The sequence below is a fragment of the Nipponia nippon genome, unplaced genomic scaffold, assembly GCF_047370975.1.
Source record: "Nipponia nippon isolate SJK-2023a ecotype South Korea unplaced genomic scaffold, ASM4737097v1 scaffold_6, whole genome shotgun sequence".
Taxonomy (NCBI): Eukaryota; Metazoa; Chordata; class Aves; order Pelecaniformes; family Threskiornithidae; genus Nipponia; species Nipponia nippon.
Window position 1 is genome coordinate 11,945,096 of NW_028262380.1, and position 16,615 is coordinate 11,961,710.

Below are 16,615 nucleotides of genomic sequence, written 5' to 3' on the forward strand. Positions count from 1 at the left end.
CCTTATAAAAAAATCTTTTACCTCTTCTGCAGCCAGTTCGTACCCATCAGGGTTGAGTGAAGGCAGGAGATGAATTCTGGTGTTATTAATCAAGGTCTGGATGCGAGGATTCCCGAGAAGATACTCTGAACACAGATACTGTGCGAGGTATATTAGCAGTTCTTTCCCCACAACTTCATTTCCATGCATATTGCCAATGTACTTAAATTCTGGCTTGACTGTGAAATATGAAATAATGAGATGCTTTAATTTGATTATACCTGGATGGCTTCCAAATGCAGAGTAACCCAAATAGCTTACTGATGAGTCAGAAAGTTGTATTTACACTGATTTAATGCATACATTTCTGTAAATAATAGCACACCAGTTCCAGGTGAATTTCCCTCCATTACAAGTCAGTTCAGTGACAATTTAAATAGTGTGAAACTAAGTAAGTCCATGCTTTCAGGATCCCAAACCATAAGAGGCAATTGCTGCTCTAAGCTTTTGCTGGACTCATCATTAATTGTGAACAACGAATGCTGCAGAAAAAAATGTCAAGCAATGGCTGGGAAGGAACAAAAAACACTCCTGGCACTCTCACTTAACTTGGGCAGCTTCAGTGCCTTATATTGTCACAGATCCTAGAAACGACCTGCAGATGTGTAATATATTACCCCTGTATTTGGAAAAGAAATTAGGTCGTGCATAAAAAGTGGCTTTTAGGCTAAATAGCCTTGGAACAAGGCTATTTTAGAAACATATAACTTCACAATTCCCTGCAGTTCTTCTCCCATTTCCATCCTTCCTTAGAGACTAATGGAAAGTAGAAAATAGATGCACTTTGGAGACACCCTTTCCTGTCTACCCCTTCATCTTCGTCTTTGATCCTGGCCAGCCTCGAGCACCAGACACTGGAGGAGGGCTGGCACAGACAAATTATGCCAGCTTGCTCGGGCTGGCAAAATCTCCAGCTCTAGAGCTATTTCCACCCTCTTTTATGATGTCCTGAGCAGCATGAAGCAACAGATTTAGAAGGTAATGGTAGATAATATGTTAAACTACCATCTTTTGTCATGCCATATCACAGTTTTAATTTAAGAGGCCGATTCATAGGTTTTGTGTTTTCCTGGCAAATGGAGCATCAGCTTAAAAAGACACTTGCAACTTCTTTTCTTTACACAAGAGAGGAGGATGACAGGCCAGGAAATAGTAATGTAGATATTTGCTCTGTTAGAAGACGTCTGCTGGGATCCTGATCAAGTTTAAAGGCACCTCAAAATACCTCTACACCATGCAAGGCAGCGTGGCCAAGAGTAAACAAAGCTAACACCGCTCTTCACTCTGCCTCCCCTGCAGCACAGCACACAGAGGACCCAGTAGCTTGACCTGAGATGATAATCTCAATAAAGTATTAAGTCAGATGTAGTTCAGTTCTACTACACTGCTGAGGCTGCTTTGATGCTGGAGCTAGTCTGATAAGAAGCAACCTGAGGCTCTTGGTATGCAGCAATGGCCACAGCAGTCCACCAGCTTTAGCCAGGTACTATATTTGAGCCAGGAGCTGGTAACTGGAAAATAATACTTAGTACTCCCCAAGAAAATGATCTGCATTTTGAGGAATTTAGAACATTTAAAAATCTGGCCCTTGCTGTCTCAGTGATGAATGTACAAAACAGAGAACAGCACTGTTCCCCTTTGCAGAAAAGTTGTGAAGACACATATCCTTTAGGTGTTCAGGCACCATGATAACATAAATTCCTGGTATCATTCACCTGTGACACTGACAGGTATTGCACTGACCTGAATTTCCATTCAGGGGGATTGCTTTCTGTGCTGGATTGTCCTTTTTTGCTGTCAATGTCCTTCTGAGGCCTTCTCACAAGTCGTACATATTTTAGGACGTGAAGGACTATGTTTAGACTAGGCACAGGCGTTACTTGTAGGAAGCATGTAGGGTTTGATGGTACAGTGATAAATAAAAGGAGACTGAGGAAGTGGTAGATGATGGAGAGGGCAGGTCAGTAACAGAAAACTATCCAAACTTCTTTGTACGTTGGGCACAAATAAATAATAGCCATATCACTGCAACCAAGTACATGGTCATACATCTAGGAACAAGGACTGTCAACCATGGTCATAAACTGAGGTTATAAAGTTAGGAAATTGCAACCAGACTGTAATTGCTACAGTGAATCATCAGCTATCACTGTAATTCAGGAAGACAAAGGAGGAGAAATGTTTTTGAATCAATGGTTTTTACAGTTTAAGTGATATCCCGTTAAAAGGACCTGTTTTCACTCATATAATCTGGAGTTCCCTCAAGCAACCTGATCAACACTGATATAACTCACGCAGTTCATGGTGTCCAGGCTTGGTTGAAAACTCAATCACAAAAAGATCCTTCCCTTCAAAACTGCGACCTATGCTGTAAGTTGTTGCAATATGGGAGCATTTAGAAGCAGTCTTCTTCAACGTGCTCACCATTTGGGAATACGAATGGTGTTTGAACTGAATAAAGGTTGCTGGCAAGTCTGAAGGCAAATCTTCCTCAACATCTACTTCTCCTGCAAAGAAAAATTGTAACACAGTGCTGAAAATGATGGTGCTCAGAGGATTGCATGAATGCCTGTACTTTTCCACAAAATATCTTTTTCAGTAGTAGAATTATAGAAAATATAGCCACAATCAAAACCTTAAATCTACGTAATACATCCTACGCTGTTTATTGTGGCATATTTTGTTGGCAAAACCATACTAATGCATATGCACACTGACAAATATTTTGTGCAACCTCCAGTTATAATTTGGCCCTTGGCATGCTTAGCACATTTTAGTCACAAAATGTACAGATTTCCCCCTTTGAATCTAGTGGATCAAATTCATTTTTTTATGAGATTCAGCTGTCTTCAGCTATCTGGATCTTCTTCATCCAAACAAAAATCTGTGACCATCACTAATAAGATTATTTTAATGAGTTGTTAAGCTTGTCAAGCAGTCATGAATTTATGAGTGCATTAAAGTTTCAGTTTTTAAATAAAATATTTCAAATACACAGACAGCTATCACACAGGGCAGGGCTTATCTAAATGCACATTGGCAGTCTAAACATCTAGCTCTGAGCTGCCTGTCTTGATGCTCTTTGTGTGTGAGGGAAAGAAACAGATGCTTCTTGAGCACAGTTTAATTAAGTGTTTAAAATAGGTGGAACAAAATGAATCACACCTTACATGTGTCTGTAAAGACGACAACCTGAGGTGACAAGCGGAGAGGTTTTGTGCCACAGACATGTCAAGCTGAGTGAGATGAGACCCTTCCCAACTAGATGAGTAAGATGTGTCAGCAGAGCTTCCTTCCTTACCTCGCAGCTTTGCCAGCGGGTCAAAACATCCCTCTTCTTCCCCAGCAAAGAAGCGGTCGCAGTCTAAGAAGTAGGGCCAAGCCATGTCTATTGCATCAAAGGCAGGGAGGCAATTTTTTTTCAGGTTTTCACAGACATGCCTGCAGGGCTTTATAACTTTGTCCTTTTCACACTGTGGAGCCAGCACTGAGCAGCCCAGGAGCCTCAGGTCTGGATTGCATTCTCCCTGGAGCAAGTTGTGCAGCACGCTGATGAGGATGTACTCAGAGCTGTACTCAATCACTTCTCGAGACTTCTGATCCAGAAAATTAGGATACATCGTTTGAGTATAGGCAACATCAGTACAAGAACTTAAGGCAATGTCCACGCATTTTGCTATGAAAAGGAGATGAACATAAGAAAAATAACTTGCTTCACTGACACTCTGAATAGTTCAAAGACAACATAACAAATAACATGTTCAATGAACTGATTTTTTTTTTGTTCACAGATAGACTGGAGGCAGTTTGCAATACTCTCAAATGAGTCTGATGTCTAAACCCACTTATAGAAAGATGATGGAAAGTATGCTTGGTCTGGAGATTGATTGCAAACAGTTTGATGCAAGTAGATGTCATTCAGCATTCAGAAGGTATCTGACAATTTGATGGGGCATCAGGGGTTATTTGATTGATAAGCACTGTTCTTAAAATAAGATTTATTTTGTTAATTCAATACTTGAACAGCAATGAAAGGACAAATCCCTGGCCAGAAAACACTGGAGTACCGGGCCCACATGGGAGTTCATTTAACAAACAGCTTGGAAACCACCAAAATTAATAAAGCCTGGTTTCCAAAGGAAAGGCTGTCTCATACTCAATTAAATCTTACCTGATTTAAATTAAGAATACAGTTTGAGCTTATTAAACACCAGAGAATCCATAAGAGAGAAAAATCCCCTGTTGAGGTGTGATTTGCTGGTGTCTAACATGGCAAAAACTCAGATTCCTGAATAAAGTGTATTTGTGATAACACTCTCTCCCCTGTCCTTGCCTTTTAGTATGGATTCACTGAGGAGGTGTGAGATGATATAGGGTTTTTTTCTTTAGTGAGAAAGGTATCAGTAAGATATTTGTCTTCTTTGCTTGGCCCCACAAAATTTGTAAGACTTTAATATCTCTGAAACTGCAGCCCCTCTGTGAAGTTTGACTGAAATTGCCCAGAGAGATCAAAAGTTATTCTGGGACTTGACTCACAGGCAAGAAGGCCCATAAATGTGCTTACACATATATTCTCATAAACCTAGTACATTTTAAGAAATCAAGTTAAGAGGTCTTAGGAAGGATAAATGTTGATAATACCTTCAACCCACTCCGAGGTGAAAAGGGAGTAATAGAGAGATGTCTCTTCATAAAATTACTGGCTATTACAGTAATGGGCCTACGTTTGAGCCTCCTTCTCTTGCTAATGTCTCTCATTGGTAACAAATACCATTGTCACAGCAGCAAAATCCTACCTTGTGTGAAAGAGATCATCTCTCTAGGAACAAGACCTACTATAGCACCAACATTAGAAAACCTGTCAGGAAATAATGAAAAAATACTTAAGGTTTCGAGATTCTCCAAGGACAGCAAGCAAAGTCACGTCATACCTTTCTGTACAGTTTGGCATTGACCTGCAAATAAAGAGGAAAAAAAAAAAAGCATTATGGGGCAGGTACCCGTGGTACCTCCCTCATGTTAGGAATTGTCCAATCTGGTAGCCTCACAGAGGCTGCTGCAGCTCTATGTCCTGAGGTCCAGCCATACCACGGACAAGTGCGTATTCCCAACAGGCACATATTACATATATACACAAAGAGAAAACACAGTACAGGCAAACACAAGCAGCACTAAAAGCATCATCCCATTCCCCTTGTTGGCTAATCAGGATGAAAGACCAATGATGGAAAAGTACAGGTGGGTCCCTCCAGTAGCTCAGCTTAGACACACTGGAACCCCAGTAGCTAGGCTCAGTTTACCCAGTAGCTGTCCCCTGGATCCATTGATCTCCCAGTTGCCTCATGCGCTGACACACATGCCGGTCTCTCTGGTAGCTGGCCCAGACCTAGGGTCTCACTGGTAGCCAAGCCCCAGACACCGTGGTATTCCCAATAGCTGGCTTGGACCTCCTGGTTCCTCCAGTAGCCAACTCTGAGACCCTCTGGTCTCTTCAGTATCCAGCCCAGGATCACAGCAACTCAAATACCCAGCTCCCAAATCTTTTGTCCTGTCCACTGCTAGTCCAGCTTGGTGTTTGCCAGCAATTGCACACACTGACATACACACACAACGCACACGTGCTCTGGTCCCTCCAGCTGCTGTGCTCCAGACACACAAGGCCCTCTGACTTGTGGTATTACACCAGTTGCTGCCATGTGGAGCCCCATACACCCCCATCCACACACAAAAAAAGTGAGACCCTTACACAGGCAAAGGGTTGGAAATGGAGTTTAATAAGACAGGACAGATTGCGGGGATCAGGTGCAGAGCATGGCCAGTCAAGCACACTGACCAGCCAGTCTTTGATCCACTTTAAAAAGGGAGGACTTGACAATATGTCTGAAGTGTGGTTGTGTAAGAAATCTGTCCTATGTTTGAAAAAGGCATTGAGCTGCCCAACCCTGACAACTTGACAATATTTATAGGCATGCTTAAAAACTGTAAGTTCGGTGCCTAGGAAATTTCACTAATGAAAATGTAGGTCTTTAGTAAGCTGGTTTAGTCTAAAAGTCCGTGTGAGTCCTTCTGCACATACCAAGATGCCTCATGGGTCTTCCTCTAACAAATCTATTGGTCCTACATAATGCTGTTCATACATTTCTTGTAAAGCAATTAAGCCTTCGGTGGATATGAGGGGACCTATTTCTTCCCCATCCTACTTCATCCTATCTCTAGCAACTGCATTTTACAATCCTTTTAATAACATCTTAAAACTAATTATTTCCCTCCCCAACTACTCTCACGGGAAAGCTTTTCCAAAAGCTGACTCCTCTAATGGCTAGAAATTGCCTTTTAATTTCCTGCCTAAAAGTATTCGTGGCCAGTTTATATCCATGTGTTGTTGTGCCAGCATTGTCCTTTAGCTTAAATAATAGCTCTCTGTGCTCCCTGGTGCATGCCTTCAACGTGTGTTTGCAGAGAGCAATTAGGTACCCCTTGGCTTTCTATTTACTAGGTCACATAAATGAAGCTCTCTTGATTTTGAAGGAATGTGGTTTGATGACCCAGGAGAGGCCTTTTTTGCTCCTGTAGCCAATGATTCTATATTGCTCTTCTCCGATACTGGCAATTAAAGAAAAATATTGCTACCAAGGTACTGGAGCTGTTTTCACCAGTGCCTCATAGGAGCTCAGCCATTATGTGCAAGCTTTTTAAACACCAATGGGTCTGTTTTCCTTGTGATGTATTGGGGATGTAGCTATGTTGCTATTTCTTCTAACTCTCACTGGGGAGACAGGCATCTAGCTCAGTGAATTGAGCATTTGTCCTCATAAGACCAAATTCATGATGTTTTCTTTTTTTCCTACTAAGAAAGTTTAAACTTCTCCTCCTGGCATATTTGTTTAAATGTAATCATATACATGTGTGTTGCTAATGAGTTGATCATTCTTTAGCCAAAAACAAAATCATTATAATGAGAACAAAAATAACCTTGGAATTTTATCTTGGAGGGAGACATTTAATTGGAAATTAGTCTGGTTCTATATTATGAATTGTCATTGATCCACATTACCTCATAAAACAAATGAGGGATCAGAACTAGCAGAAACAGCCCATCTCCAACACCAGCAAGTCCTGGTAAGCAGCAAGCTGGAAAAAATTATATTCACACAAACTCCTTTCCTGGCTTGGTACATTATGCTAATAGCAATAAACAATACCTGGTTCATCAACAGTGCCTTCTGTTACAGCATATCAGTGTTTCCCTTAGTTAGGCACAATCCCCTCAGTGAGTTAGCTATTAAGGTCAAGGCATTTCTAAGAAAGCTTATCTCAGCCAGATACTGCATGTAGTTTTATATCTGGGAATAACCAAGGAATAGCATTTTGTACAATGCTAGCTGGGAAAGAGAAAGGAGTGATCACTTGTTAGTAAAAGCTCCAGCAATTAATCCTGCTGATAAAATTGGATGTCACTTCCTCCCTGAATCCGGATAGCCCTATATCCCAACACCATCACATGCACAACAGCTTGTGAGGCCTTGGACACATGTCTGGAGCCAGACAAATGTTCCATACAGAGGGGAAAACTTGGTGTGGATGGGACTGGCTTGAGCACAGCCACGTCCCAACAAGCAGAGTGACCCTACCTCTGGTTATCACCAGGGTCATTAGCAATGAATCTCCTTCATTACTTTGAAGGGTGGCTAAAAAATATTTGACACTTTTTTTTTCTCCTCAGCATAAAATGACTGTATTGTAGCTATTATTTTAGACTAGAGGGTTGTGTGTGCTGAGAGCAGTTCTTCGTGGGTTCATTTGGGGAGTATAAATGGTCTTTCCACAACTGCTCACATTTCCTCAAAGGCAAGAGCCATTTCCCCTCTGCTGGCTCTGTGACCAAGCTACAAATGTCCTTTTTGTTTGCCTCTCCAACATGCACTGATCAAATAACGAAACTGAGGCACACACAACCTTCCAGACTGCTATTACTGTGCAGGAGTGCTGTAGCCATCAGTCAGTTTGATACGTGGCACAAACCTATTCTCAGTGGTGTCTCAGTATTCTGCTTACTCAGCTGGAGCAAAAAGGTATTTTGGCAACATGCTGGAACAAGCAGAGGAAACCAAAGGGAAAATGCAGCAGGCGGGGTCTGGGCATGGCGCTGCTGCTTCCCCCTGCTCTGGCTCTCCGAGCAGCAGCAGTCTTGCTGCATTTAGCAGATGCCTCTTTCTGCCCAGCTGGCCAGAAGGAGAGGTGTCGGGAAGCAACGGATAGCTAATGGCAGAGACAGGCAAAATTTTGCTAAGTCATATGCTGTAGCTGAGTTCACAAGAGGACTGGATTGTTTTGTGAGCAGGAGTAGATGTTAGCACAGGAGAGGTAAAGACAGCTCTGATTTCACACTGTCTGCTACCTGGCTTCTACACTTTGTTATTTTTACCATACTTATAGGAAGAGGCAATCTATTAAGCAACATGGCTATTACTCACTAACAAAGACGCTGACTGAAGAGGATAGATATATTTTTTAGATGAGGAACCCAAATCCGTATAAACCTTTCCCATGGCAACTTAAGTTGTTCTTCTCAGTATGTGATAAGCAGGGGTGATTCTTCAACAAAAGATAAAGCTTTTCCACTACTTTTGGCCCAGGATATCCCTCACAAGCTCAGAGCTACCAAAACTCACTCATTGACTAGCAGCAAAACTGCTTCCTTCCTCCTGGGTCCTAAACCTAGATCTAAGCCTAAACTTAGATCTAAGCCTCACATTTTTGCAGCATACTGTGCTGTTTTCTCACTATCTCTCTCTGCCAGATACCTCTATGCAGCTGCTTCTGCCCTCTCAGAGGCCAGCTCTGCCCAAACTGTAGCACCTCTGCCCACCACAGCCCCCTGCAAGCTGCCTCGTGAGCCATACATCATGGCTCTGGCATGTAAACACCCAGGAGTGAAACAGCTTGAGCTTTCAGGTTATCCAGAGTTAATATACATAACAGCAAGACAGAAAAGCACTGGTTTATACTAGACCTTGCTTTATAGCGAGTCTTAAATGTGTATGTGTGCTGATGTGGTGTTTGGACTTTTCCTATGTTTCCTAATGCCAATGTTTGCATATGTTTTGGAGGGTGCGGCTCTGCAAGGGCCAAAGATAATTCTCCAGTGCATGTACTTATATAAATAAGTGTGGATGCACGTAACTGGGCCAGAGCCTGCCTGCCTGGAGAGCAGGCAGCAGGAAACTCTCCGAGGCCAGCGCCTGAGCTGCAGCTGAACACTCTGCTCCCGGAGCCCTGCACCCATGGGTCTGGGTCTCTGCACACAGAAATGACCGGCAAATCTCTGTCCCCACCTGCTACAGCTCGTTTTGTCGAAGCTCCAGCAATGCCAGCTAGAAGAGTTCAGCCACTCCCTTTCTCTTTTTCGTAAGAGGAATGGCAGGCAATGATATACAGATTTTCTCAGGTCTCCAGATTAACTTGGCAGGCTTCAATCGCTGCTTCTTGTGCGGTTGAAAGAGCCTAAACCTCTTCCATTTTTTGAACAGAGGCTTCCTGGGCTCAGAGGAAGACAGTGCCACCTCCTCTCATAGTTCCATCTGCAGACAGGTTGGTACAGAGAGACGTTTTTCTTCCTGACTCAGAACAGCCTTTTCAATTTTTTATGTTTATTTTGGTACTTTAGCTAATCCACTGGAGCTACAAAAGTCCTTTCAGTAGCAGAGCTTCTATTTAAGATTACGGATAAAATAACTTATTGAAGAGGAGAAAAGCCATTTCAAGCTTTCTGAGCCCCCTCTATAATATACGCTTCTGGTTTTAATTTGCAAAGGCAAGCTTGAAAATCTACAATGCAGCACATACATATTTTACTGCCAAGCTTACATTTTTTCCCCTTGATGATTCAGCACTGAAAGAAGCAAGCTGCTGTGATTAACCCTAATGCAGACAATAGAGCTCAACAGCTACTTCCAGTGCCATGGCTTGGCTGGTTGCCTGTTTGAGAGCAAAGCCAACAGGATACTTGAGCGCTTGAGGATATTGAATAAGCCCAAGGGCCAGTTTTAAACTCAAAATACCTAAATCATTCAGTGAGGTTTACACAATTGCATTGTTATGACTGACAGATGGAATAAGATTAGATAATTTATCTTGTACAGACCAGCACACCCCCTACCAGCTTTCTGGGTTTCTTACAATACTGTTTTAAACTGGAGGACATATGTATTCATTTCAGTCTGTTTATAGTCAAAACCTCTGCTTTTCCAAACAAAGCATTTCAGTTTCTGATCATATTAGTATTACTGTCCTTGTGGTTCTGCATGGTTCATCGAGTCAATCTTTGCAACGATAATTTGCCTTGTAACACTAAAGAGACAAAACTTAATATCAGCGGTAATATGCAAACACTGCTGGGCTGTACCATTTTGCAAAACATTGCAACAGCACCTGCAAATGGCAAAGCACAGCCTGCCTCCAAAGCCAGCTCCTGGCAGCAGCACAAGGACAAGAGCAGGACAAGATCCGTTACAGAATACTGTAACGGATCAGAATTGCCAGGAGGAGGGTGCAGGAGGAGTGAAGAAGGGGACTAGTGGTAGAGGAATGAGGCAGTTGAGTAGCTTGGCTAGGGGGAAAATGGTGGAGCAGAAAGCCCAGGAGAGAAGGCAGCTACATATCTAAGGCATACATGCAGGGGCAGAAGTGCAGAAGATCCCCAGCCACGGAGAAGGAATTCCAGGAAAACTGGAGGAGAGAGGAGTGATTGCAAAAAGCAGCCCATGTGGTTAACTCCTTTTTCTGGCTACATCAAAGCTTTTGTGAGTAGAGGACTGAATTCCTGGTACTAATCTTCCACTCCAGCAATTGCTATAACTGCCCCAGGGGAGCAACGTATTTGCAATCAGGCAGAAGGAGTATGCAGGAGCCTGATGTGCAGGCAGTCAGACAAGCCCTGTTTTAGCTCTGCTCCCTCACACGAAGAAGCCTGAAAACACCTGAAAGAGATTAATGCCTGATCAGCCTTCACTTTGTAGAGCAAGATCACAGCAGGAAGACGCAAGCCAGTATTTGTTATTAATCACCCTTCTTTCTAACCCACCTGCTGCCTGGCATTCGGTTAAACACCTGTTTTTATCGAGTTACAGAAGGTGTTCCCACAGCAATGACACTGCAGTTGGCTTTTCCATGACTGTTTCTCTCACAGGAGGGTCTGGGGGCTGCGAGAAGATGCTGAAGCTTTCCCATGGGTGACGGGAGTTCACACAACCTGCAGACCATAGGTCAAAAATCTGTGCAGATGCACACCAAGACCTGCCACTGGGCAACAGCTCAAAGCCAACCTCAGTGGTGGCCAACAATTCTCCCTTGTTCCTAATTGTCCACATGCAACTCAAACAGGGCTGCAGTTGTAGGAACCTAAAAGAACTGAGGAAGAGTATTGCTGTCTGCCTGTCTGTCCCCACTGCCTGTCTCGGTCCCTGTAGTGACAGGATCCCTGGTGCCACCACAGCTGTGTCTCTGGCCAGTAAATGCTGCTCCAGGGAGTCCTCCCAGCTGAAAATCCTGAACAGAAGCATAATCCCAAACCAAAAAAACCCTAAGTGACCTTTTTTGTCCTCATCTGAGATGTTTTTCCAGTTGAGAGGGGAAAAAGTACCAGTTAGGAAAACAAAACACAAGGAAACAACAACAACAATGATGACAGCAAAATGGCCTGGGAGTTGCCAAATTGGCTGAAGACCTGCTGGGTTGCACATGTGGCTGGGCTGCTGCTGAACATGCATTTGCTGTACACCAAGATGATCTGGAGACATATAGACACCATCTCTCAGTGTCTGGCCAACAAAGGAAGAAGAAATCAGCTCAGGTCTGGGAAATGCCGGCATTAAAACAACAGATGGGGTGAGAAGGTGGAATATGTCAGAAAATCTCCACAACTATCGTCTAAAGGATCAAATTTTTGTCAGGGTGACTGGAAAAGGGTGAAAACACTTATTAGGCTGGTAATCTGGAGCTGTGATGCCTCCATAGCTTCACTTTGTGACCATACACTCTCTATAGCTCAGTTCCCACTAAGGACTCAGTACTCTCTAAGTGCTTTGGCCAACAGCTTACCACAGAGTCAGAAGCTTACCTTTGAGTAAGTTCAACTCTGTTGAATGCCAGACAGAGGACATGGGACAGAGGATCATGTCTGAAAAATTGAGGGTTTTATTTTTGATGCTACAACTCTTCCAAAACATTTGTGAAAACATCATTCCATCCTCTTTGGACACAGCCCCCTAGCATAACTCTGTCTTTTCGTAAGTTTAGATGTATGAGAACTACTGTAATTAACATCACATCTGGTTCTTCTGTAGGTAGTTGAGTTTTATCCCAATGTGGTATTTTTCTGTTACAAAAGATTGACAGTTAATTCAACAGCCTTGACTTAAATCTGTGCCTTAATCTCATATTGTCTCCTAGATGAGGTTGTCCTGTTATAACCCTGTAAAACTGAAATAGTGCCAATTAAATCAATGGAGTTACAGCAGGATAAACAAATGAATTGAAATTTCAGTTTTATTTCTGCAATGGGCAGAGCAACCCTAAATCCTTAAACTTCATTGATCTGTGACAGCTGCGTCCAACTGGGAGGGTGACTCTGTCCAAAGAAGATTCAGCAGTCATAAAAGCCCTGGGTAATAAAAGCCCAGCAAAGAGACCAGAACGTGGCCCACCAGCCTCAAACGCCGTGTTCACAACATGATAGGTAACTTCTGCATGGTACCTCCATGCATAGCCCCTCCTCAAACAACGGCACCTGTGACATTTATCCAACATTTGGTCCAGGCTTGAGGAGGGGATGGCTCTAACATGGCCTTGGCAGCCCAAAGGGGAGCATGGTAGCTATCAGCCAACCAGCACCCCCAACCAACCACTAATTGACTGGGTGAAGGGAAAGGCAATGTCTAGAAATGTTAAAGGGGATCAACCATTAGTGTTACTAAGCCTTGCTAAAAGCCTAGCTGTGCCTTAGGGCAGTGGAGTTTTTGTTCAAGTTTTGACTTCTATGTATTTACACACCGGCACTTTAAAAATATCTGAACAAGTATTCTGAAGAAAACTTTGCCTTCAGATTAAAATAAGTCATAAACTATTTCAGCAGTAAAAGGATATACCTGTGTATTATGTTTTCAATATAAAGTTACTTTCCCCACATAAGTGGCTATTTCTGATCTCATTTCCCATGTTAAATGTAGCTGAAGATCAGTGTTGCTAAAATAATAATTGTGTAGAAATACTAGAGTCAGTGGCGGGACTCCAGAGCAGCTTACATGACTCAGTGATGACAACTGGCTTTATGAGAGCTGGAATTTCTCATCTTGTGAGTGTGCATGATGTAGATGCTAGTTCTGCGTTTTTTTGCTTTCACAAGACTTGGACGTATCCATCTGGGGTGCGGCAAGCGAGATTCCTACAGCTTGGGCTTTCCCGCACATGACGGCGCAGTGCTGTGGCCACGCTCCGTGTCTGCGCCTGCCCGTGGCAGCCACAGCAGGACGAGGGACCCAGCTGGCACCACTGGCCCTGGGGCAGAGGAGCAGACCCCAGCCCACTACCAGGTCACCCAGTGCAGCCACGCGTATGAGGGCAGCAGTAGCTGGAGAGGCTCTGCCTGCGTGTGTGCACACAGATATGGGTTTCACCAGGAAACAAGCATTAGAAATATCCACAGCAGGTGAACTAATATGCTCAGGTCCCATGAAGCTGGGGCCAGTGTGAAGCTCATGGAAGGAAATGGCTTTTTCCTTCTTTCACTTAGCAAAAACCATGGCACACTATGGAGATGAGAATGGTGGACAAGGAGAGGGGAAAGGTATAACATCTATATCTGAAGCTGTTTTTTCTGTCAGTCTGACTTTCCAGAAGATGATCAGTCTTACTCAATGCCAGAGAATCATAGAATGTCCTGAGTTGGAAGGGACCCACAAGGACCATCGAGTCCAACTCCTGTCCCAGCATAGGACAACCCCAAAATTCACACCATATGTCTGAGGGTGTTGTCCAAATGCTTCTTAAACGTTGTCAGGCTTGGGGCCGTGACTGCCGCCCGGGGAGCCTGTTCCAGTGCTCCACCGCCCTCTGGGTGAAGAACCTTTTCCTAATATCCAACCTAAACCTCCCCTGGCATATCTTCCTGCCATTCCCTTGGGTTCTATCACTGGTCATCAGGGAGAAGAGATCAGCGCCTGCCCCTCCTCTTCCCCTCATGAGGAAGCTGTAGACTGTGATGAGCTCTCCCCTCAGTCTCCTCTTCTCCAGGCTGAACAGACCAAGTGACTTCAGCCGCTGCTTGTACGGCTTCCCCTCTAAGCCCTTCACCATCTTTGTGGCTCTCCTCTGGACACTCTCTAGCAGCTTCGTATCCTTTTTGTGCTGTGGCGCCCAGAACTCTGCACAGTGCTCAAGGTGAGGCCGCAGCAGTGCAGAGCAGAGCGGGACAATCCCCTCCCTCGACTGGCTGCAATATGGTGCTTGATGCACCCCAGGACACGGTTGGCCCTCCTGGCTGCCAGGGCACACTGTCGGCTCATGTTCAACTTGCCATCGACCAGAACCCCCAGATCCCTCTCTGCGGGCCTGCTCTCCAGCCTCTCGTTCCCCAGCCTGTACGTACATCCAGGGTTGCCATGTCCCAGGTGCAAAATCTGGCACTTGGCCTTGTCAAACTTCATGGTGATTGCCCAGCTCTCTAATTTGTCCAGATGTCTCTGCAGGGCCTCTCTGCCCTCGAGAGCGTCAACGGCTTCTGCCAACTTTGCGTCATTGGCAAACTTTGATAACAAACCTTCAAGTCCTGCATCCAAGTCATTTATGAAGATATTGAAGAGCACTGGCCCCAAGACGGATCCCTGCGAACCCCCCTAGTGACTGGTCGCCAGCCCGATGTAACCCCATTTACTGTAACCCTTATAGCTAAGACAGGAGCCAGTGCCACAAAATCTGTTCTGGGCTGCAGAAGAAATACAGTACCTGTCCCCTGCCTCCCACCCTAGTGGTTTCTCCCTCCCCAGCCTTCCCTCCTTACACCTCCCCACTGCCTCCCATCTGCACTGGTTAAACCGGGAGCCTCTCAGGATGGAGCAACGTCTGGCTCAGGAGCAGAGCGAGCCAGGATGGTAGGAAACACCAAGGTGCTTGGGAGAGAAGGAGGCCCACAGGTGACAAGCGTGCCAGCCAGGGCTACCCCGCGAGCAGCGCTCCAGCTCAGACAGGCAGCGGGGCTGGCAAAGGCTCAGGCATCCCTTCTGCATTGAAGCTCCGTCCAGCGCCGGTGCCTCCCCAGCAGCCGTCTGTACCAGCCGGGGAGCCCACACGGTGGCACCACAGACGGCGGCGCGGCCCCGAGCCGGCGGCGGAGGCTGCGCTGCGGCGCCCGGTGCCGCCCGGCCGCGCCGGGAGCGGGGCCCCGGGCAGCGGCGAACGCTCGGGTGTTGCCTCCCAGCTCGCCCTATAAGCCCTGAGGGTTCGCACAGGCACTGGCGTACCCCTGCCCCAGAGGTCCCCAATAAAGCGCTCTCTGAACACGAGTGATCAGGAAGGGCTTTATCGCCTGACCTCTGGTAGCATCTTAACGGTAGAGCTGGCCCCAGTTGCAAGAAAAGTCATCTGCTTTTGCTCTTTCAAGGCATGTGAGTTCAGCCTGCTTCTACTTTGTTTTTATTTTTGTTGTCAGTGATGGTCAGGTGCTGCATTTAACCAATTACCACTGCAATACGTCAGTCAGCAGCAGAGACGTGCACAACTCGGATAAAACAGGAACCTGTGCTATTAGCTCCCTCCACCAAAGGCTGGCCACCTTTCAGGGCAAACATGCTAAGCTGTGCTTTTCTCATCCAAACTAGAGGCTAAGAGTCCAGTAACACTCATCAGGGTCTGGAAGTGCTGCCTTGCAATGAGGCAATGTAACATCTTATAACTGGTGGGACAGTGGCTTACTGGCTCCCCAAGGATACAGGACACAGCTGGGGAGAAGGCATCTGCCCTCTCTCTCAGTGCCATGGTTCCCAGCTGCTGCTCAAAAAGCTCCCCACAGTGTGTGTGATGCCTGTGCCGTATCGTGGGGCTGGTTGACAGTACTCACCTCCTTATTTTACTAAAAAGAAAAGCACAAAAAATTCTGTGAGAATCTTGGTATTGTTAACCATGGTTCATTTTGGTTTCTTATTTAAAAAGAAAAATGAGTCACAGCAGAGGAAATATCACTGAGAAGGCCAGGCAGCCTGCAGAAATGCACTCCAGCCTTGCTAGGAGTCAGACAGTGGCACTGGTTCCTGCTGCCCTTCTCTTCTGCGTGAGCAGCTCCAGACTGGTCTTCTCCTGAAGGGCACCGCAGGTCTGGCCACTGAGATCCACAGAGATCTGCACAAGGGATCCCAAAACAGGGGAGAGACTCCCACTGGTACAGCTGAAGACATAACCTACTGCCCTGGATGTCGAGAGGAGACTCCTGCAAGGTCCATTTGTGGACACGTGCAGCACTGCAGTCCCCTTTCCTTTCACGTGGCCTGACATGACCTTATCTCCCCTTCAGAAAAGGAAGGCCCTT

The 16,615-nt window shown here is 45.2% G+C and overlaps 1 protein-coding gene across 3 annotated transcripts in view; it reads right to left on the reverse strand.

The window, feature by feature from the left end:
• CPZ (carboxypeptidase Z) overlaps positions 1-16,615 on the reverse strand; it is a 38,242-nt gene that overhangs the window by 19,833 nt on the left and 1,794 nt on the right. Inside the window, exons 1-5 of one of the 3 annotated variants that reach the window (XM_087736636.1) lie at positions 12,158-12,201; positions 4,971-4,994; positions 3,341-3,715; positions 2,334-2,546; positions 22-218 (exon numbers count right to left, since the gene is read on the reverse strand). In XM_087736636.1, coding sequence (XP_087592762.1) covers positions 22-218; positions 2,334-2,546; positions 3,341-3,715; positions 4,971-4,994; positions 12,158-12,200 — 852 coding nt within the window. In that variant the 5' untranslated portion in view covers position 12,201. Of the gene's footprint in view, positions 1-21; positions 219-2,333; positions 2,547-3,340; positions 3,716-4,835; positions 4,892-4,970; positions 4,995-12,157; positions 12,202-16,615 lie in introns of those variants that run through there. The other 2 variants (XM_009471145.2, XM_087736637.1) reach the window with 2 other exon arrangements.